This window comes from Castanea sativa, chromosome 8 (genome assembly GCF_040712315.1).
Source record: "Castanea sativa cultivar Marrone di Chiusa Pesio chromosome 8, ASM4071231v1".
Classification (NCBI taxonomy): domain Eukaryota; kingdom Viridiplantae; phylum Streptophyta; class Magnoliopsida; order Fagales; family Fagaceae; genus Castanea; species Castanea sativa.
Genome location: NC_134020.1, coordinates 18,704,045 through 18,731,001, shown reverse-complemented (window position 1 = coordinate 18,731,001; position 26,957 = coordinate 18,704,045). Strand labels below are relative to the sequence as shown.

Below are 26,957 nucleotides of genomic sequence, written 5' to 3'. Positions count from 1 at the left end.
GTGAAAAGTAAAGTAATGGAGGATTTTGGAAGGTACACGCGTGTGGAGGATAAAATTGGGAAAAAAAAAAAAGGAAAAAATATATTTTATTGTGAAGATGTATTATTTTAATGAGTAGAATAGAAAAATAAAAGTTGGAATGTTGGGTATATTGAAAAATGGTATTGTATAATTGATAAAGTGACTTTTTAGAATAGTAAAATATGATAGAATTGAAATAACCACCGCTGATGCTCTAAAGTCCAGGATCCAACAAGAGTTTTCTATATTTTCAACGTACCAAAAGAAATTAGAAATCTACGTCCTTGGCAAGGCTGAGCGACCTGTCGTTAATGGGTTTGCTTGTCCGTGTGGTGGCATGGTTGTCGTCGAGATCGGCATGATGGGTTTGCTACCATGGGTAATGGGTTTATTGATTGGTGTGGTGGCGTGGTTGTCAGCGAGATCAGAGTGATGGGTTTTTAGATCGGCGTAGTGGCATGGTTGTCGACGAGATTGGTGGTGGTTTTTTTTGTGGTTCTTGCGGTGGGTTTCTCTTGGTGATTCTTGCGGTGGTTGGTTTTTGTGGTTGTTTTGGGTTTTTTTTTTTTTTGAGAAACTTTTGTGGTTGTTGGTAGTGGGTTTGGTGGTTTTTTTTAATGGGTTTTGGTAGTTGGAATAGTGGTGGCATGGTGGTGGGTATTGTGTTTATGGTGGTAGTTGCCAACCTGTGTGGTGGTGGGTTTGTGTGGTGGTGGCTGGTTTTTTCGCTTGGTGCTGTGGCTGGGTTTGCTTGGTGCCATGGCTGGGTTTGCTTGGTGATGGTGGTAGCTGAGTTTTCCTGTGGTGGCTTAGTTTTTTTAATTATTTTTTATGAAAGAGGAAGAGAGACAGAGAGAAAGTGGATAGAGGAAAGGAAAAGAGAGAAATAGGTGGTGAAATTAATATTTTAATGAATAGATGAGATAAATAAGAAACGAGATGTTGAGTGTATTGTGAACTGGTATGGTATAATTGAAAAGGTAGCTTTTTGAGATGGTAAAAATAGAATAGTAGGAAGATTGCGAATGTGAATTATTTCTACTTTTTCTCCACTACAATACGTGGTGGATGGTGCTTTATAGCTAGCCAGATTTTGCTGCTTCTAAGTGACTACGAAAATTAATTGTTGTCTTCAATTTTGGGTCCTCATCTTCTTCAGTTCTTCCTTTATCACCAAAACACGAAATATAATTGTCTTTTTGCAAATGACTGCATTAATCCCAATTTTGAGAAGGTGTTTGACATGTAGCCAAACAATAAAGTAGTAGTTGAATAATAGACACATTAACAAACTTGTTGATTGAACTCTGGCCTCCAGTTATTGTCCTTTATTGTTACAACGTACGTGCCAAATGATCAACAGGGAGAGAAAAGGCGATCTTTCTGGATTTGTTCTGCTTTATGCATAACTATTACTTTTTCTAGTTTGCTAGCCTTGATAGAGATCTCTACTTCTTGAGGTGTAGTGACAACATAGAGTAGAGTTTCATTATGGTTACAATGCTGATTCACAATTTCAATCACTTTCATGGCTGTGTTAGCTTTGTAATGATCAGAGTAATTGCACTATCCAATTAGAGAGAGACATGGGAGGAGGGATTATGACCAGAGAGAGGAGAGGATTATCCATCATCTGCATGAATCTTTTAGAATTTGTATTTACGTGCATGATATGTTCTCTTATAATCAGAAAATCACATCTCTTTTCATTTATCAGACTTTTAATTAAGACTTGTAAAAATTTGGTTACTATATGGAAAGTTTTTTATCTAGATCAAAATTTAGGTAAAATTATTTAAATACTATATATTATATATATTTTTAATTAAATTCAACTATCGAATTAACTTTAATGACCAATGCAAAACAACTACATGAGGTAAATAACACCATATAGTTGATTTCAATAACACGTCAGTCATATTTTCAATAAGAGATATAGATGATTTCAAACCCAAATGTGATGTTAGACCGTATAAATGTTAATACATAAGCTTTATAAATTAATTAATACAATATTTTTTATGTACAAACAAAATTAATAATTACAAAATTATGAGGTAAATAATACCATGCTCCCTTAAGCTTTACAAAATTACTCTCTCCCAAATATTCTATGAGATGACACTCCCCTTTTAAGATTTGTATAAATGCAGTATTGGGCCCATGCCTTCTCAAACTGTTATTTTACCAACAAAATAAAATAAAAAAATTCTTACTCAAATTATGGACAAAACGGCTCTCTCTTCACCCTTCCTTAAGGTTTGTGCATCTCCACCCCGCCCCACCCCGCCTCGTCCCACGTCTAAATTAATAAGAATATTAGTAAAAATTGTTTAATAAAAGCTAATAGGAGAATGGTGTTATTTATCCAAAATTATTTATAATGTTGTTGATGTTACACCAATCGCATTCATTGTCACTATTAAAGATATCAAGGCTTAATTTTAGTCAATACCTAAGATTGTTATATAACTCTACTCCAAATTAATTGTATCTATCCTTCTTGAAATTAATGCGAACAAAGTAATCTTAATCTTACTTGGAGTGCAGTAAAAGTAATCATAATCCTCATGTTAATTCAAGTGTTGTAACTCTAGTTTGTTTATTGTTAGTTTAAAATTTAGCTACTAAAAATACTTTTAAATAGGTTTATTATAATACATTTAGCTTAATGGTAAAAATTTATTTATTAAGGACTTTTTACTATCGATGTAGGCTTTCAAGGCCGAACTATGTTGGTAATTCCCTACGTTCTTACTCTTTTTATTCCTCTCTTTGAATTTTTTTTTTTTTTTTTAATTTCTCATGTACGTTATCCTTATACGATAATTATGTCTCACCTTTTTCTAGCATGGTATTATAGACATACCTCATCTATTAGTTACATTTTGTGTTCTATATTATGGTGTGAGAGCCAAACCTCTATGATCTCCACGAAATAATATCTGTAATCATCAAATCCAAGATTTCTATCAATATTACCTCTAGCCACTCTGCACGATTAATCTTGGTTTATTCCTAGTTGTGAACAACGTCAAGGTTCTCACTCCCACCATCGTTGTCAGCCACTCACAAGCTCATCACAATTTATTCCATGTTGTGCACAATGTACCTACAACCTTATAAGCATCTCTCTTAAATGTGATATTTTCTAACAAAACGATTTGGGTGATATCAATTGGTTCAATGCATATTTCTTCTGCATCTGATCTTCGGCTTTCGTTATGATCATAGATGATAACATCATCAACCATCTTGGCCAAGTATCACGAACAATGTTGATTAGTAACCTTCTCTATTGGTTTTCTTTATATGATCATCCAACCTTATCTTGTTAAAAATGTGTTACTCGAGTTATTCAATTGACAGTATGAAAAATATTTGTGGTTTTGTTTTTTGGGCTTAAGGTAGTGAAGATGAAAGGATCTGGCCAAAAAAATTACTAGTTATTGGTGGTGCTTGATTTTGGGGTTTGATTTTTGGATTGGTGGCGTGGCTGAACCAAAAGATTTGAATTTCGCGTCAGTTTTTGACCTACTAACTATAAAAAATTGAGTTTATCCAGATTTGGTTTGATTTTGCTAATGGGTCTTAAGATATGTATATTTGGTTGAATTTGTGTACAAATTGGATAGAAATTTTTGGTTGAATATTTGATCTAGAAATTTGTTGTTGACTATGATACTAGGCTTTTTTTCTTTTCTTTTCTTTGTTTTCTTCCCAATTATAAATTAAAAAAAATTAAAAAATTAATTTTTGGATTAATTTAATTTAAGAAATTCATTAGGGAAAAAAACAAGTAAACTATGTCATTTTTGGATGTTAAACAAAACCTACCTAACAAAATTAGGTTGAAGGACTACATTAAATGCGGATTAAATTAGAATATCGAAGTAAATTTTGAACAAAATTAGAGAGAATAATTTGTAATTTAAGTCTTTCTTTTTAATTATTTGTCTTCTCTAAACAAATTCTTTTTTGAAAAAAATTATCTTCCTCATTTATCAATTGCAGGTCTCACCAATTGTCCTAACATGAAAGTGTACAATTTATTGTTAAAATAGGAATGCAAAAGAGATAAAGTAATTTTTAGAAATGTAAAATGCATTTATTTTCGCATTTCTAGATAAGAATGCTTTGACCGGTGAACTCACTTAATTTGTAAATTGTACGTGCTATTATTCAATATTTAAAAATTAATTTAAAATTATTTCTATGGTATATAAAAGGAGGGGAAAAGAACAAATAAACAAAGAACCATATGTATTAATTTAGCAACTAAAAATAGGAACACAATGCATTAACATGCAACTTTTTTATGAAAAGTTTTCGATATGCCAACTTTATTTATTTATTAAAAGAACAAACATTGAATTTCTATAGTTCCCATGCCAAAAATTTAAGACGTATTCCATAATTTCAGTTAAAGAAAACCCACCCTTATCTCCAACAAGCTCTGGGGTCAAGTCAGAATTCAGACAAAAAGAAAGTGGCAAAGACGAAGGGATTCATTGAATTCAATCAATTCCTCGTTCACATTACATAGATGCCATGCCACCTTCTGCATTGTCATACTCATGCTCATGCCAAACCACAAATCAGCAGGAGTTTTTAAAAGCCCATGTGCCCTATAGGCCAGTATTAAAAGCCTCCATAATATTACACGTAAGGCGGCGCTGGAATTTTATAATTCTCAGACGAAATTGATGACAATCACAAATGATTCTGATCTGAGTGCGATGAAACTTTTATTTAATAATAAACCATGGCACATCATTCAACCCATTACTCTCTGAAAATTTCAAAAATACTAAAAGATTTCTTTCTTTTTAATAACACAATATTTAATACCAAAGAAATAAAAAAAATTTGTACAAATTTACTAAATATATATACAAACAGTCTTCTCCTTTTTCATGTCACCACACTACCTTAATTCATAAAAAAAAAAAAACAATAATAAAAATAACTAATCAGAGTTAGCTCATATAATCTTTGAACAACATTTCAATGGGCACATGTTGTGTGGCTGGCTCATTTATGTTTTCCAACCAAACACATGCTTCCACACCCAACTAAAGCTTTTTTTTTTAAAAAAAAAAACACAAAAACTACAAAACTGAAATATCCCCCAAAAAAAAAAAGAAAAAAGAAATACAATTTTGCTATTTTAAAAAAAGATTTTAGGAATAAAAAAAAAAATTAATAGAGACGGATCAGAGAAGCGCGCAAGAACAAGAAGGGCACCTGATGAGACCGTTCTCATTGCACGCGATACAGCACATGAAGCCAGTTTTGTCGTTGTACAGCTTATGGCTACCGTGGCACTCGTCACAGAGAATAAAACAATAACCGCCACACGTGTCACAGACGCCAGGTTCCACTGCGGGCAAGCCTTGTACGATTTTCTTGAGCTCGCCGGTTTCGTGAAGCTGGCGAATCTCGTCCGCGCCTCCGACGTATCTACCGCCAATGAAAACCCTCGGTAACGTCAACTTTCTTTGACCGAGGATCTGCTGTAACTCGCTTAGGAACCCGGAATCCATGGATAGATCTCGTTCGTCGATCGAGACGCGAAACCCTCGCAGAATAGATCGGACGGTTTTGCAGTCCTCGAACGTGCGCCGCACCACGCGGAGGCTGGTGAAGTACAATACGATTCGTTTCTCTGCGCCGGGGAATGAAATCGACGGCCCGGATTGGCCATAGAAAACGGACTCGGGTGGGCGAGTTGACCAGGAGCGGAGGAGCGAGTTGGCGAGTCGGACTCGGTGGAAAATGGAAGGTAAAGGTTTTTTTGAGGTGGAGAATTGAGAGGAAGAGGAGTCGGACTCCTCGTCGTCTAAGCAGAGGTCAGGTAGGTCTTTGAAGGAAGAGCAAGCGAAGTGGGTAGATGGTGATGATGACGTGTCGTGAATCTTAACCGTTGATTTACCCCACGACCGCCACATTTGTTTTGTGGGTGGTGATTTAGAAATCTGAGGAATTCGGATTCCTGAAAATGCTGAAAACAAACAAAAGAGAGACTTTTTATTTATGTGTTTTTGTTTTTTTTTTTATTTTGGGGGGCTGGGGTGGGGGGTTGGGAAGCTGAAAAGCGGTTTTGTTTTTGGTTTTTTTAATACATATGAATGAATGAATGAAGTGTTGAGATTGTTTTGTTGGGGGGAGGAGAGTTTGGGGCTTTTGGGTTGGTTAAGGTAGTTGAGGGTAGAGGTGTGGGTTTGTTTTTGCTTAAATGGGGTTTATGAGTGATGGGAGGTTGTGATTATTAGATGGGATGACTTAGCCTAATTATAGATGAGATGTCCTGTTTAGTGGATGGGATTATTTACCCTAAATTATATATTTTACTATATTCTTCTTTTTATTCTTTTTTGGGTCATGGGTGACCTGGTCAATGTTCAGTCTCTTCCCTGTGTAATATATGCGGAGTGGGATTTCTTTCTTTTCATTTCTCTTTCTACTTCTACGATGCTTTACTTTACGTTATGAAAATTTGCAATCCCCGGGTCCATTTCCCAAATTTAATGGTCTCCATGGTGCCACGATTCGATTGCATTTAGCTACACAATTAATAGAGGGCAATTTTCAATGTGATACTTAATGAAGCATTAAGAACTACAGTATTTTTATCCCAAAATGGGTTTGTGATGTATTTAATCATATACCATTCGTGCAAATTATTGAACGTCTTTTATTTTTTGTTTTCCCGGGAAACTTTTTTTTTTTTGAGAATGTTTTCCCGGGAAACTTGAATAACAATTCTGCATTATACTTGTAAATTTGAAGTAATTGACTGCAGGCTCCTCTGTATGACATTATAATGGAGAAATATTTATGCGGGTCTTTAATTGGCTACGCTTAACAATATTTCACGCATTGAGTCAAGATGGGAGCGTGATAGTTTCCATTCCGCCCATTAATGGCACTTGACTTTGTGTGTTTCCCCCTGCTGACAGTACCACAAATTGGGAATGAATATTACTACTAGTTTGCTACACTACACCTTAACCTTAGGCCCTAGCCAAGGCCCAACAATATGGAAGAAAAATCAATAATAAAACAGAGCTGCAGTTTTTGTTCTGGGACCATTGATAATTACTGTAGGGGAGACAAGGCGTGTTTCATAGTTCTGAATCGGCTGTTTCCAAAAGCTAAAGGTTAAAGATGAAACCCACCACCATGTGGGTGGGTTCTGAAAAGTTTCACATGGTCTCAGTCTCAGGGTAAGAAAGTGGAGGGTGGGTTTTTTTTTAATGAAATAAAGAAAAGAAAACAGCCCACATGGGCCACATCCATATGCTGATTGATTGGGCTGGGGAATGGAACAGAAGAACCTAGAGACACCCTCTGTGAAACCAGAATTGTTATTCCTTGTTTTAGGCATCTTCTCATTACACAGTATGCCATCTCTGCCCATCTTTGTTACACTCAACAGTCTCACTTCAGAGCTGTCAAAATCCGCGTCTCAAAGTCCAACTTCCATACGATCACAGATTGGCTCCGGCTTTTGATTCTGTTTGACTTTTATCTGGCATCTGGCTGGATCTACAATAATAGTAATAATAAAATTAAATATTAAGAAGTATTGATGTTTATTAGTACCTTTCTTTTTTCCCAGTATTGTTGCTGTCAATATTTTATGTCTTTATAGCAAAAGATGACTTAAAATTGGTGGAAGCATGGTAGTTATTTATAAGCAAAAAAATGCAAAATTAACTTTCTAATTTTCACTTTTTTTCATTTTAGTCTTTCAACTTTCGGTTTTGTCAATTTAGTCCTCTAAATTTCAATTTTTGTCAATGCAGAATTTCGTTAAACTTCAGTTATGAGCTTCCGTTAACTTTTTTTTTAATAATTTCAAAATTAAAAGAAGAAAAAATCTGTTAAAAAAAAAACGAAACAAAGAAACATTGAGACCCAAATCCCTAACGTACTAAGAGCAAAAGCAAAAGCAAAGGTGTCACAACAAAAGCAAGAAAACCAAGAAGACGGGAGCTGGCCTTTGTTCCCCGGTATTTCGGAATATAGCAGCTGAAACAGAATGTGAAGTTGAGGCCGATGCCGGCTCCGGAGGACCTCGAGCCACTGCGGGAGCTGTTTTGCCACCAAATTGAGTTGCTCGATTACATGGCGGACACGGGTCTCTTGATCCTCTTCAACAGCATCGAGCCTGTCCAAATTCACAACTCCTTCTCCAACTGCACCCTCAAGATCTCCTTCGAAAACCCCAAGCTCTTAGTACGTTAGGGATTTGGGTCTCTTTTTTCTTTTTTTACAGATTTTTTCTTTTAGTTCCAAAAAAAAAGGAAAATGGCATCGTTTTAGGACATTAACGGCAACCCATAACTAGGGTTTAACGGAATCCTGCATTGACAAAAATTGAAAGTTAGATGACTAAATTGATAAAACTTAAAGTTAGAAGACTTAAATGAAAAAGATTGAAAGTTAGAGTGTTAGTTTTGTATTTTTGCCTTATTTATACGTAACTTTAATATGGAAGATGCTTTGCATTGTGTTTGAAAATACAAATACATTACGCCTTTTCATAAAAAAAATAAATAAAAATTACAAGTGATTAGTTACAAAATTGAGAGCATTCTCATTAGGCTAATCAAACTTGCAATTGGGTAAAAAAATATTAATAATTAAATACTCCTAAAAGTATTCCACATCAAGCTCAATAGTTTATCATTTAGAAATAACAAATGAACAGTAACTCTATACCTCTATTCAGTTATTGTTCATTTTCACCAATACACTATATATATATATATATATATATATATATATATATATATATATATTGATGATGAACAAAAAATCAGTAGGCTGAATGCTCCGAGATTTAATGGGCTAGTGGTTGCTTGGAAGGCTTGAAAAAAAAAAAGAAATACAAGATCAAAGGTGACCGGGGTGAACCGGCCAAGAACCCTCCGATGCTTCAGTTAGTTTTCTCTCTAGAACTCAAGAATTCCAACTTTAGGAGTGGTGGAAACTTACCTTTACTTGATATGGATGAGTCATTTTATTGTGAGCTTTGGAGTTGTTGCTTGTTTAGTAACTTCCTCAACGTGGATGGAAGTTAGAAGGTTCAGACTTAACTTCCACAACTGCTATCGAAGTTAAGAATTTAGTGGGAAGTTAGAACGATGACTAAGGATTTTGCTCATATTTTATAATAGTAGAACGTGGTCGGATTATAAGCTTTTGAACATAAATTTACCCTGAGAATTTCTAAGTGCTGGAAGGTTGTCTAGGTGCTTCCATGTTGGACGACCTTCTTACACTTGGATAGCCTTCTCGGATTGGGACAACCTTTCTGGACTTGGACGACCCTATGGACAAACAGGAGATAGTCCAACTTTTGGTCCACCATCATATATGTGTGTGTGTGTGTGTATTATTCTCTCTCCCTCTCACAATGTTGGCCGCCACCTCAACTATCTTCTTTTTATAACCGCTACCGACAACCAAAACCTACTTCTCGATCTTGTTGTTTGGCAACTGCAACCACCACCTTGGATCAACAAGAAGTTGATTACATGATGGTGGCTGTGTCATAGATTGACAAAGATGGTTGTCATCCTTTGGTTGTCGTCCCTTAGTAATAGGTCTTTCGTAGATCTTTAGTTGTTTAGTAAATATTTTAGCCATGTCAACCGAACACAAGTCCAAGCTCATTTGCTTCAATGATAAACATTTTCCAAAAAATGAATTCCTCATTTTTTGAGTGTTTATGGCTGTAAAACTTGGTCAAAACGATATTATTTGCCATTTATTAGGAAAAAAATTATCTTTAAGATTGAAATTGATGAGGTATGATATCAGTAGGCTGGATGTTCTGAACGATGGTGGATCAACAACTTGAAAAAGAAAAAAATTTATTAAAGTTAACTAGTGCAGTACCGGCCAAGGACCATCCAACAATTAAGTTAGTATCTCTCGTAAGGACTCAAGTATGAGAAGTTGAATGAATCGTTGTGCATACCTTTGCTTGGTGAGGTTTGATCCCTTTCATAAAGAGTTTATAGTGGGTCTACTTGTTAGGTGTCACTATCATCATAGGAGCGAATTTCAGGAATTCACCCCCACGTCTCGAAATGGTTGATCATAGTGTAACTGTCTTTGTTCTTAAAAAATACTTTGGAATTTTCTAAGTCTTCATCTGTCATCTATGAGCTCTTGTATTTAGATTATATGTCTTCTTCTTAGACGAACTTGTTTCTTTTTGGCACTTCTTCTTTCTTCTCTCTCTAGATGATGATCTTTATCTCTTGAAAAACTCTTACAATTTGTTTGGTTGAAGGAGTGGAGAAGTGGGAGGATAAAAAATGAGAAGGGAATAGAAAAGTGGGAAGATAGAAGAGATTTAGTTTTCTCCCATTTGTGTTTGGTTGGGATGATGAAAAAGTGGAAAGATGGAAAACATATTTATTTGGTTGAGAAGAAAAATACGAGGATGGAAAAGTGAAGTTGGTATAAATTTACAATTATATTTCCATTAAATGATACAAAAAAGTAACACATTTTTTTAGCAAAAAAATTGTGAATGTGCAAACAAAAAAGTAACACATTTGTTTTAGTAAAAGAATTGTGTACGTGCAAGTGGTAAAAATATATATATATATATATATATATATATATATATATATATATATATATATAATAAAAAGAGCAATTGTATGAAAAGGAAAAAAGAAAAAAAGAAAAAGCACTGGGCATGGACGAAAGCCATATGCATAGTGCACATGGCCATTTTCGTCAGCTCAGCCCCAAAAATCTCCCCCCCGCCCCCCCACCCAAGTTTTCTCCCCATTTTGGGGAGAAAGCTTTTTGATGGGCCTAAAGAGAAAACACTTGGTTTCCACCATCTTTTTTCCCGCTCCCGCTCCCACACATTCCAAAAAGTTTTCCCTCATCGTTTTTTTCATCCTCCCTAAAATTTGCTCTACCAAACACAGTCTTATGAAATACAATTTTACTTTTTAGTTACCCATCCCTCTAAAATGACTAAAACACTTTTAGACTTTTTATTATTATTATATGCATTTAGACTTAAGAAAACAAAAACCTCCAAAATTACAAAAATATCCAAAATCTTCAAAATGACCCAAATACTTCTTAAATTTCCAAGATATCTCTAAAACATTCAAAATTATGAAAAAAAAATACCCTACACTTCTAAAATTACAACAACAAAAAAAATTTCCTAAGATGACCAAATTACTCAACAAACTTCTAAAATGATAAAAAAAAATCACCAAAAAATACCATAAAATCCTCCAAGATGTCCTAAATATCTTAAATCTTCAAAATGACCAAAATAACCTATAAATATCTAAAATAACTAAAATAACTTTGACAATTTTAATATGTATGAAATATATCTAAGACTAGTAAAATGACCAAAATACTCTCTATACCATTGAAATGGACAAAAATAACTCCTCAAACCTCTAAAATGATTCCATTAAAAAAAAAATCTATAAAATCACGTTATCTCTCAAAAATAAAGAATCGCCTCAAAATTGTTAAAAGTTGCGCACAAAAAGCTTTCAAGTGTCCTCTTGGAGATTCATTATATGCACGTGAACATGTAAATTTATTTAATATTTTTTGGTTATTGATTTAGTTTTTCTTGTTGCACTCTTGTTTTTATTATATTTATTAGTGGAATTTTATTTAAATTGTATTAATGTTTTAGATTGGGTTTAGTTGTTTTGTATTAATATTTTAATTTTTAGAAGAATTAATATTTTAATTTAAAGTGATGAATTTATTTATTTATTTAATATCTATATATAATAATTCAAGACTCCAAAGTCCAAAAAAAAAATCCTTATTTTTAAAATTAATATAACCAAACACCAAAAAAAGAAAAAAAGAAACAGTGTTGCTTAAAAAAATATTTTAAAGAAAAGAATTTTCAAAGAACAAAAGATAAAAAGTGAAATACCAGTGCAGCCCCTAGGCGCTCTCGGATACGATACGATACTCCCTGAGAGCTGAGAGCTGAGAGACAGACAACACAAATTAAGCACAGCAATGGAGGAGGGCGGTGCAGCCGATCCGAATGAAAAAGGCAAAGGCAAAGGCAAAGGCGAGAGCAAGGACATAACGATCTCAATCAAATTCAGCGGCAGATCAATTCCGCTCACTCTCTCACCCGACTCCACCATCACTCACCTCAAATCCCTTCTCCAACCCCTCACCAATGTCCTCACTCGTGGCCAAAAGCTCATCTTCAAAGGTTCCATCTCTCTCTCTCTCTCTCTGAATTCTCGCTTTCTCTCTCTAGAATGAAACTTGTATCTTTGTGGATAGGGAAGGTTTTGGTCGATACGATGACGTTGAGAGCATCGGAGGTCACCGGTGGTGCCAAGGTCATGCTCATGGCCTCTCAGGGTTTGCACCAAGGGGTACGTACATCGTACATTTCCACTTCTTTTACGTGTACAGAGACTAAAAAAAAGAAATGGAAATTTGAAATTTCAGTAAGCTGTTTAATTAAATTTAGGGTTTGTTTTTGAATGAATTAGGATGGACCAATACTAAAACAAGCTCAGAGTGTACCAAGGAGAGTTGAAAATGCTAATAATAAATTGGAGAAGCCGCAAGTTCCTGTGGACAAAAACAGATTAGAACGATGGAAGGCAACTGGAGTTGTAGCATTGTCTCAATGCAACTTGAAGGTACCAATCAATAATGGTTCTTCTTTATTATGGACTTGGTTTACTCTTACTAACTTCCACCTTGCTGAATATCTCTTGGAATCTAATTAATATGTCTAAATTTGTTATAAATAGAACTAAATTTAGTTGGGTATCGGGCATCTGTGTTGTTGCCAATGAGTTCTAGCTCAACTGCCACCTTCTCCTTAGCTTCGAGACTTACTGGATGTGTGTGTAACTTACCTATCAAAAATAAATTAAAAAAAAAATCAGGCATCAGTGTTGTTGGATGTCGTTGTTGATTGAATGTGCATTCTGTAGGAAAAATTTGCAGCCATGATGGCCTTATCTGTAACAACTAACAAATGTGTCTCAACCATATTGTATTGAGATAATTTTTTATGCTGATGGAAGTAGTTAGTCTGGCTGAGTTTTTTATTCTATTTATAAAAATAAAGAGGTTTTTGGCTCTTGTAGGGAACATATTTTTTATGAGTAAGATAGAAAATAATTCCATTAAAATCCATAATATGGGGTGCTACCCATGTACACAGGATGTATACAAAGTAGAATGCAAGAAAGTTAATGTAGAAAATTCAAATTATCAAGAAAAGCTAAAAAAATCTGAAGAAACAGTAGATCTGGCAGCATATCCCCACATATATAAGAAGGATCACAGAAAAATAAACTTAAATTGACTTACCGATGATTCCCATCTTTCAAATGTTCTTGCATCCTGCTCTCTCTCTCTCTCTCTCTCTCCATATACATCACATTAAACACAACAGAATAATCTTCCAAGTCTATGAACTTGCTTTTTTACTAAAGGAATCTATCCAACAAGCCAAAACTTCTAGAACAGTCCTCAGCATTACCCAATGCACCCTAAACAAACACAAGATAAGCGACTGTAGGTCTCTCGCAACTTCACAATAAAGAAATAAGTGACCCATTGACTCCCCATCAGATTTGCACATACAACACCAATCCATAATTATAATAACTCTTTTCCTCATGTGATCGGTTGTTTTTTTTTTGATAAGTAAGAATGATATATATACGAAGGTTACTCTATGCCTAAAAAACACAAAGCAACCCAGAAATACAAGAAAAAGAAAACAAAGAGAAACAAGAGAGAAAACCAAACAACAAAGAAATTACAAAAGGAGAAGGGAACAAAGAAAAGCAGGGAGGGAATCACTAGACGTGAGTCCCCACGCCCGAGACCAATCAAAAAGAGTTCCACAAAAAGAAGCAAGCAACTGATCCCTAGAGCTATCCAAATCCTCAAAAGTCCTCCGGTTCCGCTCCTTCCAAATACACCAAAGGATGCACAACGGGACTAAATTCCAGATCTGAGACGAATGCATCCCCAGCCAATTCCACCATCCAAAAAGCAAGTCTGGAACCGAACTAGGCATAACCCAAGCCAAGCCAAAAGTTATGAAAACAAAGCTCCATAACCGATAGGCCACCTCACAATGAAGAAGAAGGTGATCTACTGTCTCTCCACCATGACGGCACATAATGCACCAATCCACAAAAACCAATCTCCTCAATCTCAGATTGTCTCCCGTTAGGATCTTATTCCAAGCTACACACCAAACAAAAAGAGAAACTAGCCTAGGGGCCTTAACTCTCCAAATAGCTTTCCAAGGAAAGATAGTTGAAGGAGAATTTCTTAATTTGTAATAGTACGACCGGATGTCAAAAGCCCCATTACGCTTCAATTTCCAGCTCATCCGGTCACCAACATCCATAGGAGGGATTATAGCACCCAACATACGAAGAAACCGCAGCCCTTCATCCATCTCCCAATCATTAAAGAATCTACTAAACCGAACATTCCAAGATCTTCTATCCTCCGCCCCCTGCCTATGCAAAGAAGCTTCAACAGAAGCCTCCTTATCAATGGCAATGCCATACAGCCTAGGAAAAGCCAACTGAAAAGGTTGATCCCCATACCACCCATCCCGTCCAAAACCTCACCCTATTCCCCAACCCAACCACAAACCGACAATTTTATCGAAATCCTCCCAACCCATACGGATGCTTCTCCACAAACCACACCCATGAGCTCCCCTACCCAGCTTCCAGGTCCATCCCCCCCAATCTTCCCCATATTTTGAAGCTACTACCCGCCTCCATAAACGACCTCTTCCTTACCAAACCGCCACAACCATTTCCCCAATAAAGCCTTATTAAAGGTAGTGAGTTTCCTTATCCCTAAGCCACCATTGGCTATAGGCGCACAAACTTTGTCCCATCCTACCAAATGAATCTTGCGTCTCCCACAGGAAATCCCTTTGCATCTTTTCAATTTTATTAGCCACATGAGTAGGAATTGAGAACAACGATAGAAAGTAAGTCGGAAGACTAGAAAGCGTACTCTTGAGTAACATCAAACGACCCCCCTTAGACAAGTACAACTTCTTCCATCCAGATAATTTCCGGTTAATACTTTCCAAAATTGTGTTCCAAATTGAAGGGGAGTTGTGAGGAGTCCCCAGCGGCATGCCAAGATACAACATAGGTAAAGATCCAACTCTGCAGCCCAATATATCCGCCAGAGCATGCACATCACCAACCTCCCCTATAGGAACCATTTCGCTCTTATGCACATTGACCTTCAAAACCTGTTACCGCCTGAAAACTAAGGAGTAACAACCGAATATGAAGAATTTGCTCCACATTTGCATCACAAAAGAGGATAGTATCATCTGCAAATAATAGATGTGAAACACGTTCCCCACCATCCCTCCTACCCTCAAAATTAAAACCACGGATCAAGCCAGCTCCCTCCATTCTTCTCAACATCCTACTAAGCACCTCCATCAAGATCAAAAATAGCATAGGAGATAGCGGATCTCCTTGTCTTAAACCCCTTGAGCTACCAAAGAAATCAGCTGGGGACCCATTAATCAAACAGTAAGAATGAATTTGTGGATATACAAGAACGGATCCACTTACACCACTTCACTCCAAAACCCATCCTGTTCAGCAGATACAACAAAGCCTCCCAATTCACATGATCGTAGGCTTTCTCCATATCGAGCTTACAAATGACTCCAGGGACCCTACTCTTCCCACGACTATCCACACACTCATTCGCAATGAGAACCGAGTCAAGGATTTGTCTTCCACCCACAAAGCTATTTTGATTCTCAGAAATCAATTGATCTAAAACCACTCTCAAACGATTAGCCAAGACCTTAGCCAGAATTTTATACACACTCCCCACCAAACTAATAGGACGAAAATCTCTAATATTGGAAGCACCATTCCTTTTAGGAATTAAAGCAATGAAGGTCGCATTAAGGGATTTTTCAAACTTGCAATGATGGAAAAACTCTTCAAAGACCGTTAAGACATCTTTCTCCACTACTTTCCAGCAATGATGATAGAACGCCATAGTGAACCCATCCGGACCTGGAGCTTTGTCCCCTTCCAGATCCCTAACAACTTGAAGAATCTCCTCTCTCTCAAACTTCCTTTCAAGCCAAACCCTTTCCCTGTTCTCAATGCGATCAAACTCCAAACCCTCCACAAAAGGCCTCCACTCCTCAGTCTCCTTGTACAAATTTTTATAAAATTGTACAACTTGAAGAGTTACCTCGGAGGCCTCTTCAAAGACCACCCCATCCACCTCTAAGGCCCTTAGATGATTAGAACGTCTATGGGAGTTAGCCATTTTGTGAAAAAACTTGGTGTTATTATCCCCCTCCTTGATACATAACATCCTAGATTTTTGTCTCCAAGAAATTTCTTCTAATGAAAGAAGATGCTCCACCTGGGATCTCAAACCAGCCCTATGAACAATCTCCCCATCAGAGAGACCTACATCCCCCTCCTTGGCGTCTAGGGTTATCAACTCCTCCAGTAATTGCTTCTTTTGACGCGCTACATTACCGAACTCTCGACGATTCCATTGCACAATGTCCTCTTTCAGAGCCTTTAATTTTTTTGCCAGCACAAAACTAGGAGTACCTACGAAGGAATGTCGATTCCACCAGGTTTGAACTCTATCCACAAATCCCTCCGACTTCAACCACATATTTTCAAATCTGAAAGGACTCTTCCCCCTTGCCATTCCCCTTGCCTCCAAGAGAATTGGACTGTGGTCTGAGACAGTACGGGGTAAGATCCTTTGAGTAACATCTGGGAAATGATCCTCCCAATCGGGAGTGACCAAGGCTCTATCAATCCTAGACATCATTGGTTGATCAGAACCATTGGACCAAGTAAAGCTACCTCCTTCCAAAGGCAAGTCAACCAAGTTGAGATCCTCAACAAATTCAGAAAATTTTTCCATGGCCGCGGACAAACGAGTCTCTCCCCTACGCTCGCTAGGGAAGCGAACTATATTAAAGTCCCCAAAGCAGCACCACGGAATCCTCCAACACTGCTGAACTCCCACTAGCTCATCCCACATTAGACCCCTCTCAACATTCTCATTTGGGCCATAAACGCCTGAGCAAGCCCAAATAAACCCATCCCCCACCCCTTTCCACTTTACCGACACTGAGAATAGACCAACCATAATCTCCACCTTATCCAAAACCCTTTTGTCCCACATAAGCAAAATACCACCAGCCGTCCGATCAGCCTCCAAGACAGCCCAGTCCACATATGGGCAGCCCCACAAACTACAAACCAGCTGTCTATTCATACTAGCAATCTTTGTCTCTTGTAAACAGACAACATCACACTTCCAATCCCGCAACAAGTTCTTCACTACAAGACGTTTCCGAGGATCATTTAAACCTCTAACATTCCACGAAATCATTTTTATCTTCATAAAAACTAAAATATCCCCAACTACAAACACCATCACGGTTGTTAGGGCCACTTATTGTCTCAGCCTGGATAAACCTTTGCTGAATATAGTTCATCTAAGAAAAGAGCTACAGATTCTAACTCCAAATCATGTGTTGCTTGTTAAAAGAAGGAATCCAATGCACACTGCCATTGGATGCGTCCAAATACTCCGCCATTGTAGCATCTTTATTTCTAGCTATCACGATAAGCTCTGGGTATCTTTTCTTGAAAGCATCACCCTCACACCAATAAACATGCCAAAAATGTACCCTTATGCCACCCCCCACGTCTAATCTAACATATCTTGCAAAAGTAGTCTATCCATGATGAATACGCTTCCCAACATCTAAACACCATCCTCCCCAGGCACTACCATATTTCATATTTATTGATTTCATTAAAGAGAGTCTGTTTCCACCATGCATTGCCATGACCATTTGCCTAGAAAGGCTTGATTGAAGGTCAGTAAACTCCAAGCCCCCAAGCCTCCTTGTTGGATTGGGGTGAAAATGGAGTTCCAATTGACTAAATGGAAATTGAACCATCCCCCATACTTCCCCATAAAAAATCTCTTTAAAGTTTCTCCATTCTATTTGCTAATCCAGCTACTAGAGGAAATGATGACATGAGGCAAGTAGGAAGGCTAGAAAGCGTACTCTTGATCAGGGTGAGCTGCCCTCCCTTGGATAAGTCAAACTTTTTTCCAGCCCACCCCACTTTTTCCCATTACAGAATGCCATCCCAAACAGTTTGTGCCCTACGAGCGCCAAGGGGTAGTGCCAAATATTTCAACTGCAAATGTGACACTTTACAACCAAGAATATCTGCCAGCCCATCAACTTGTAGGATCTGACCCACCAGCACTAGCTTTGACCTGCCCAAGTTTATCTTCAAGCCTGTGACAGCGTCAAAAGGATAAGAGAATACACTGCAAGAACCTAAGCTGGTAGGCAACATATTGGTTTAGATTTTCTTTCATTTTTAACATACTACTCTCCAGTATCAAATTATAGTTTGTCAATGACAAAAAGAAAAAAAATTCTGACATTCTTACTTTTATTGAATCCATAAAAGTTGGTTTAAATTCTTCCGTGTGTTAACTTTTTCCCATTATTCTTGTATTTTAAAATTTTAAAGGCCATCCCTGATGAAGTGTGGGCTTGTGGACCTTCCGCAAGAGTCCTTGATTTGAGCAATAACTCTGTTCAAGATGTACCTGCTCAAGTTGGCTGTTTGAGTTCCATTCAAGTAAGCAAACTCCTTTCTTTCTTCTAAATTTGATTTACAACCGCTTTGAATTTAATAAACTTTACTACTTTATTCTCAAAATTTTGTAGAAATTGTTCCTCAATGCAAATTCTATAACGGACGAATCCATCAGCTGGGAAGCACTAAAATCTCTGAAGTATCTGACAGTTCTATCTCTGAACCAAAACCAGTGAGTACTCTCTTTTTTTATATGACCTATTATTCACTCTAAAGTATAAACCACGAAAGTCTTTTGTCTTTCTATGTACATTCTAGGTAATGCCAAAGATATCTATGCATGAAGTGTGTTTGGAAAGTAGGAGTAGGAAAGGTGTCCCACATCTTGCACTAATACATGCAATTGTTATAGAGAGAGACAAGGAAAACACATTACTATTTGCTTATCTTCTTCCTTATAAAATCATGAAGGGGCTGTAAGGCTTGATGGTTAGGAGGTACCAAAGTGTGAGAGCTTTTAAATATCTTGAATCAATAATTTATAAAGATTGATAGATCGAAAAGGTTGTTAATCATAGGATAAGTATAAGGTTTCTGAAGTGAAAAAGTACATCAAGATACATGTGTGATTTAAGAATACCTATCAAGTTGAAAGGGAAAATTTTATAAGATTGCTATGAGAACAGCTATGCTCTATGGTACTGAATGTTAGGCTATTAAGGAGATGAGTGTAGTTGAAATGAGAATGCTAAGATGTATAGAAATATAAGGAATAATAGGATTTGAAATGAGGAAGTTCGCTTAAAGATAGGGGTGCTCTTATTGATGAAAAGATAAGGGAAATTGCTTGAGATGGTTTGTTCATGTTTGGAGGAGAGCAATTAATGCACTAGTGAGAAAGAGTGGGTTGATTTAAGTTGAGAGAACAAAAAAAAGTTAGATAAAGACAAAAAATAACATCAATAGAAGTAGTAAAAAAAAAAAGACATGAATTAAGAAAGTAACATAGACTATGAATTTATATGGAATAGAATGGGTAGAAGAATACATGTGACCGACTAAGACTAGTCTATTGAGGATATATATTCGAACCCAAAATTTTGAAACTAAAGCTTGGTTGTTGTTTTGCTGTTGTCTTAGATAGGTTATTTTTATTGTCTTTCAAGAAGTTTACGATTGTCAAGCCTATTCGGGCTAAGTGAAGCACCTTGCTTAAGCAATGGTTTGATCTCAGTAAAAGTAGGTATTTGGTTATCTGATGTTGCTTGTAATGGTCAGATTATTTTCCTAAAAAGTTGTATGAAGAGGTTATACCCTACTCCCTTGTTTACTTTGTGATATCTGTATAGCCAATACCAATTGGTTGGAATTAAGGTTTTTGGGTTGAGTTTGTGATATTTGGATCTCTTTACATCATGCTGCATGTTTAATTATTATGACTTGTATGGCTAATGCAGTTTAACAAGTTTACCATCTTCACTGGGTGAGCTAATTTCACTGAGGCAACTTCATGTTGCAAACAACAGTTTGACTAGCCTCCCAATTGAAATAGGTCTATTGACTCAGCTTGAGGTCTTGAAGGTCAATAATAACAGGTAATGTGCATGCAGTAATTAATTATTTTGGGCAAAGATAAGTTTTTCTTAATGGGCATTGGAAGATGTCAAAACTGATTCATTGCCATATTTTTATTTTTCTTTAAAAAAGAAATTAATTCCCCTGCATGATTTAACCTGTATGCACAATGCGCTGCTACTTTTCTTAATGTTCATTTTTAAATATTGTGTCATTGATTTAATAGATTCATGTAATTTGGTTGATTGAGCATTTGCATTTCATTATGGTTTTTAGTTACTATCCCTGCAAAGTGCAAACCAAAAGATTATATATTTTGTCAACGCGATATATTTGTTTTTATTTATTTTATAAGTAATGCAATTCTTATTGTCATAAAAAAAAGAAAAAAAAAGAAAAGAAAAGTCACCCAAGTAAATGTGTTTTCATTGAGTGTCCAGAACCACCTCCATCAAGCACACGTAAGAGATTTAAATCAAAGCACATGTATACAGAAAAGACTGGGGAAAAAAGGAAGAGATTGCACCAATAAAAAGAAAACCAGTGTAGATAAATAAAAAGGGGTCAAATGCAATAGAACCTCTTAAACTTTGGATTGAAATCAAATTGACCTCTTGTTCTTCTAATTTGGGCCTTCCTCAATCTTTTTTTTTTTTGGTAAAGAAAATCTTTGAGAAAAGCCTAAATTAATCCTTTTATTAGCCTTTTGTTGCTTGAATTGGCAAAAAATGCAATCATGTGCAATGCACATGCATTTTAATTCAAAAAACATTTTTTTAAATAAGTAATAAGTTTTATAGGAAAAAATCAGAAAGCATCATGTACACAGGAAGTATACTGGATGTACATCATAGCTAAGCTCTAAAATTCCAATGATCAATAAACTTTAAGAAGTTTGAGAAGGAGAAACTTCGTCATGCCAACACCCCTTCAAACAAAGTTCTTAGGAAATGAAATTTTAGATCTAGAATTGTCCTCTCATTTTAAAGTAATAATATTTAATAAATTATTTGTTTTAAATTTAACTCCCAAAATTACTTATCATATATATATATATATATATATATATATATATATATATTAACTCCCAAAATTCATAACAATTGATCAAAATGTGAATGCAAATTAGTGAATAATTGGCAATTCTGAAAAGGTTGGTAGTTCAATATACTAATAATATACTATAACAAAATTGTTCGACATAAAATTCATAATGAAAAGCATAGTCCAGGTCCTGGAGATCAATCTGCTATCTTGCTTGAAGAGATTATTTGCTCGCCTGATGACCAAAAACTAATTTCAGGTGTAAGAGGTCCCAGTCTCCATTCCAACGAAATGAACCAATACCAATCTTCAGATTCCAAATCTCATAGATTCACCAATTGGCAATTGGTCAAATAGAAAATTTCCAAGTTAAAAACTTCATATTGAGAAACTTTAGAAGGTATAGAACAAAAAACAAAAAACTAATAATTTACCTCATCTATGGGAGGCAGAGATCTCTGGAAGTAATAAAGAAATGGCTTCCTGTTGGTGGTGCAGATGGACTAGAATATATGGCTAGACTCTGTTCTTGGGTCTTTATCCCCTGAATTTTTTTGTTATGTTTTTTCCCTCTTGAAAGATTATATTAGATTTGGTTGTTTACTTTGCATTAATTTTACTATTCTCAAATAATAGAGCAGCAGAGTTTAAGACTTTCAGTTTAAGAAATGGCTTGGATATTTGTTTTTGGAGAATGATTTTTAATGAATTGTGCTATTTCTGCCACATAGGTTCATTAAACCCTAACTGTTTACAATAATACGATACATCCCAAACCAAGCACATTGATATGTGAAATCAAATTTACAAAATTGAAGACTACATTAATATTGTACACTTCTTCTTCTTCTTTTTTTTTTTTTTTTTTTCTGTTGTAAATTGGTGCTGGCTGCGCACTGTCTAATTTTTACAGGTCAAGGTATATTTGTAAATGAACAGTGGTAGGTGAAAGTTATTTGTAAACCACTCATTGTTATACATTACCGAAAACATTCAAAACAATTTGGGGGAAAAAATGACGAAGCATTTATGGAGTAATTAGAATGAGTGTAAAGAAGAGTTTTATTGAAACTCTTATTTTCGAGAAAAAAATTGTGGCAGCACTTAGACTTTTTCCCCCTCATTCAATGTGTGTATTTTTAGGTGGAGGGTGAAGAAGGCCTCCTACCAATAGGGCTCAAGCCGTCAGTGAGATACCACTCTGGAAGAGTTTTATATATATATATATATTAAAGAGTCTTTTAGTAGTAGGATAATTATTTTTACAAAGTTGGCTATGACACTTGGCAAATTTATACCATATTAGTTATACTACTTGTCATTATGTGACAATTTAGAGTTTCAAAATTTAACATTCCCTCAGCTTCTGCTTTAATATATTATTAGAAAAGTAATTCTTTAGTTCCTTATTTGCATTTTGGGGTGGAAGCACCAAAATTGTTAACATCCATATAATTTTCTTTGCCCAATGCCTTTTATGTCTTAAATGCAGAAATTTATGGATATTTCAAAGATCAAAAAAATAAATAAACAAATAGTCTGACATTCTGGAATGTATAAAGTTTCTTGACTTTTACATGACGATGATGTTTTGAGGAAATAATTTTTAGAAGAGTATTTCGTGCTCATAACCAATAATTTGTGTTTTATTGATGTTGCATTGTCTCTCTGGATCAGGATAAGCATCATTCCTGCACGTATAGGGGACTGTAATTCTCTTATTGAGGTATGATTCTGGCGTCTGTCTTTTTTCAATCCTCCCCTCCCCTCCCCTCCCTTTTCTCCCCTTGTCTGAGGTGTAAAGTAGATGATCCAACTATTGCAATCCAGACAAAAGCAATGGCCCTTTTATATACTAAATATTTATAGTATATATCTTTCTTATACTGTTTTCTTGGTTTTTACATGGTGCAGGTTGATCTTTCATCAAATCTTCTGTCAGAGTTGCCAGAGACTTTTGGCAATTTGCATGATTTGAAGGTCTGTACTTGCATTATTGATTCTCTTCTTTCACCCTCTATTCTTTCTACTATTTTTTCCTATTCACTGTAAGCTGGATTTATATGGAAAATTTAGCCCATAAGCCAAAATTTTCATGCAAAAAATAAGAAACCTCAGTTTTAGGAGGGTTGTGCAACAACCTGTGGACTGTCAGAGCTGTCAGTCCCGGACATTTAGAAATAAATTATACGTTAAATTACAAATTTGTTCCTCCAATAAACTATTAATTGTGTCAGTTTGGTACTTCAAATCAAGTCAATGTCATCCTTGGATCTCCTCTCTATTTAAATTTTAACAAAATTGACTTGTTTCTGAAACTTTTACACCTATAATGACCTTTAAAAGTGAGTTCCATTTGCCACATCAAGTAAATTCATTAAAATTCAAACGGATAGAAGATCCAAGGATTGGATGGTTGTCTTCACCACAATAGTCTTTACTAGTTGGAGATTGTTAAGTGCAGAGTTTTAGGGGTTCTGTTTCTAGCTGAATTTGAGGCCAGCTGGTCCTCCAGAGAGAATTGAGATAGGGAAGATAGAGAGAAGGAACAAAAAGACTGAATTACACTTCGCTCATTACATGGTTCTCTACAGTAACCAATTCCCTCCTTTATACCCCTTTCCCACTTTCTAACTAACTGTTAACTACGTCATATCTACTTTGCAAACAATCTCCTTCAGGGATTTCACTTTCCAATACTGTCCTTAGGGAATGGACACCCATCTCAATGGGAAGGACTGCTTCCATACATATGTGCATTCATATGTGGCCCATAACTTGATTTATGAACCTCCTCAATTACCTACTGTGCCTCTTTAGCGGGTACACAAAGGAGATGAATTCCATCATATGATCTTCTATAAAGTCTTTCACAACAAATAATGTAATTGGTGGATAACCTTCGGATGGTCAATTGGTCGTTCTTGTCTGCAAATGGTGGGAATGTCCCATCCTTGAGGTACTGTAGGATGTCTGAATACCATTTGCCTTCCCCATTCTTTCCCTCATCTTCTTCTATTGTCATGCAATAGGGTGGTTCTTCTTTCTATTCCAACACTATCGGTCTGACTTCATCTTCTTTGGGTCCATCCATCATGGATGCATTAACTCTCCAATACAGCTGTACACTCTCAACTAACTACCACTCCTAATGTCCATCTCTCACTCACTCTTACTTCCCTGTACACAATACATGGTTATTTCACAGCACCACTATACACCTAACAGAGATCGAACTAGTAATTGAGCCTAAATTATATAAGCAACAAAGCAACAGATAGTTTGGGAGGGTTGTCTTCACTACAATTGTCTTTGTAAGACAAGGAGTTGTTTTTCACTTTATTGAAATTCAATGTATTCCTGTCACCAAAAAATTCAGGTATCCACTGTATCTTTGTCAACACTGAATGTTGTACTTAACTCTACCTGTCAACCTACAACAAAACCATTTTATGTTTTTTTAATTGGTAAATTACCCAAGCACACAATCTTGAACCCACAACCAACCTCACCTTCCACCTAGAACATTTAAGGGGAGGAGGTGCCAGTTGAGCTAGAACTTGTTGGCAACCCTACAACAAAACTTCTTGACTCCTATTAAGTCAAATTGTTACTCAAAGAGATAGAATTCAAAATGCATACACATCAGTATAGTGCGGATAATATCTGGAAAGGAAGTTGGTGGCAACTTCTTGAGGCACTATCTTTAAAAAGAAAACACACACACACACAAACAAACATGAGGATAGTGCAGATATTATCTAGAAGAAAAGCTGGTGGCAACTTCTTGAGCTCCATCTTAAAAAAATGATGTGTTTTCAGGTGCACGTGGTACAAAGTTGGTGTATTTATGATTTTATGCTAATATCCCAATCCTGTGCAGGCTTTGCATCTCAGTAACAATGGGCTAAAATCACTTCCTTCTACACTATTCAAGATGTGCCTTCAGCTCTCAACACTGGACCTACACAACACAGAAATTACAATGGATCTCCTCCGGCAGGTGCATATGCTTGATCCATTTGTCTAGTAGTCCATTTTATGCCATTTTTATCATAATGCCTGATAACAACATGCTTCTTACAGTTTGAAGGATGGGAAAGCTTTGATGAACGCCGTCTCTTAAAGCATCAGAAGCAGCTGGATTTCCGTGTTGTGAACTCTGCTAAATTTGATGAAGGTGCTGACAAAAATTGAAGGTCCATTTTTAGACTGTAGATGGCAATTTTGCAAGTTATTGGTGTGGACTGGCCTTTGAATCTGGAATTAATTAGTCATTTATTTTACTTGATTATACCGTAAGGTGGCAGACTGTAGATTTTTACGGATGATATTAAAAAATGTTTTTTTTATATGAATCAGTGAAATCAAGTTCAATGAATACAAGGGGAAAGGTCTCTCTTAACCATTATTTAGCGAGAGATTACCTGTTTAGCTTGTTTAGCTTGTTCCGTTAAAGTAAATATTTAGCATCTACTTGAGCTTTTCAGTGAAGAGGTTGACTGCAAAAGTGATTCTAGGCTAAACATAGGACAAAAATGGCCAAATAGCATTATTTGGCATAATATTTAGCAATTTATCACTGTTCGGGAATTGTTTAATAATCTACCACTATTTTGTAACTTGAGTTCATAAAGCTTGAGTTCTACATGTAACACGAGTTTGGAGTCAGTTAGTGAAATCCACAGTGGCACTCAATGACGTGAAATTCCGTAATTTAAAATGCCATGTGGAACTCGAGTTATTGAAACTCAAGTTCCGTGTGATGGTGAACTCGAGTTCCACTTTAGCAATATTGATTCGCCATGGTGTTGTTAGCTTTCACTGTCACTCTCGCTCGCTCTCTCACTCTCCTTGACAAACCCTTCCTTCTCTCATCAGAAAATAGAGTTGAGTTTGAATCTGAAGTCGAAATTCATACGAAGCTAAAATCACCCATTCACCCATTAAGAATCCAAATCAAACTTGATTACTCAATATCAATTCAAGGCCGATCTCGACTTTGACAATATCAAGTAAGAACTTTGCGACCTGCTTCTTCAATTTCGAATCAAAAGGTACAAAACCCCTCTCTTTGTTTTGGATAATATTTGTTTGCCTTTAAGAGTTTGCGAGTGCACCAAATGATAATTTGATTGTGGTTTTGGGATTTTGGGAGAGGAAATAGAAAGTGTTAGGGTTTTGGGATTTGAGATTTTGGGCATTTGATTGTAGGGCATGGCGAGCGAGGTGTTGGATGTGGAGAGAGTTGAGGCCGTGGCCACCTTGGAGGGTTTTGATCTAGTCGTGGCCACACACGAGCAAGATCACACCTTAGAGGAGGAGGTCCCTCAGGCATTTGATGGTATGTTGTCCGATAGTGATTATGACATGTTCTGCGATGACATCATTCCACCGCTATCCATGGCACACAATGATGCGGGTCCATCCCATAGTTTTTCCCATTATCACACTTGTTGTCGGGAGCGAAAAAGTTCTCCCTTTCGACAAATGAGATTTGTGTTGGGTTGGGGGCTTAAACTGAAACTTGACGATGGGCTTGAAGCACGGCCTAAAGGCTATCGGTGAAGATTAGAAGAATTCACTTTATTTTATGCCTTGGGCTTAGGTTGA

At 36.3% G+C, this 26,957-nt stretch overlaps 2 protein-coding genes across 2 annotated transcripts; one reads left to right on the top strand and one right to left on the bottom strand.

Annotated features, from left to right (window-relative positions):
* Positions 1–5,240: 5,240 nt before the first annotated feature.
* LOC142605954 (uncharacterized protein At5g39865) lies at positions 5,241–5,975 on the bottom strand. Its single transcript, XM_075777380.1, has one exon. It carries the CDS (start codon positions 5,973–5,975, stop codon positions 5,241–5,243), a length of 735 nt encoding a protein of 244 aa, XP_075633495.1.
* Positions 5,976–11,999: 6,024 nt separating this feature from the next.
* On the top strand, positions 12,000–25,765 carry LOC142607517 (LRR repeats and ubiquitin-like domain-containing protein At2g30105). Its single transcript, XM_075779053.1, has 10 exons — positions 12,000–12,280; positions 12,355–12,449; positions 12,570–12,722; positions 18,657–18,767; positions 18,857–18,957; positions 20,183–20,320; positions 23,022–23,070; positions 23,259–23,324; positions 25,228–25,347; positions 25,431–25,765. Exons 1-10 carry the CDS (start codon positions 12,076–12,078, stop codon positions 25,539–25,541), a joined length of 1,149 nt encoding a protein of 382 aa, XP_075635168.1. The 5' UTR covers positions 12,000–12,075; the 3' UTR covers positions 25,542–25,765.
* Positions 25,766–26,957: the final 1,192 nt, after the last annotated feature.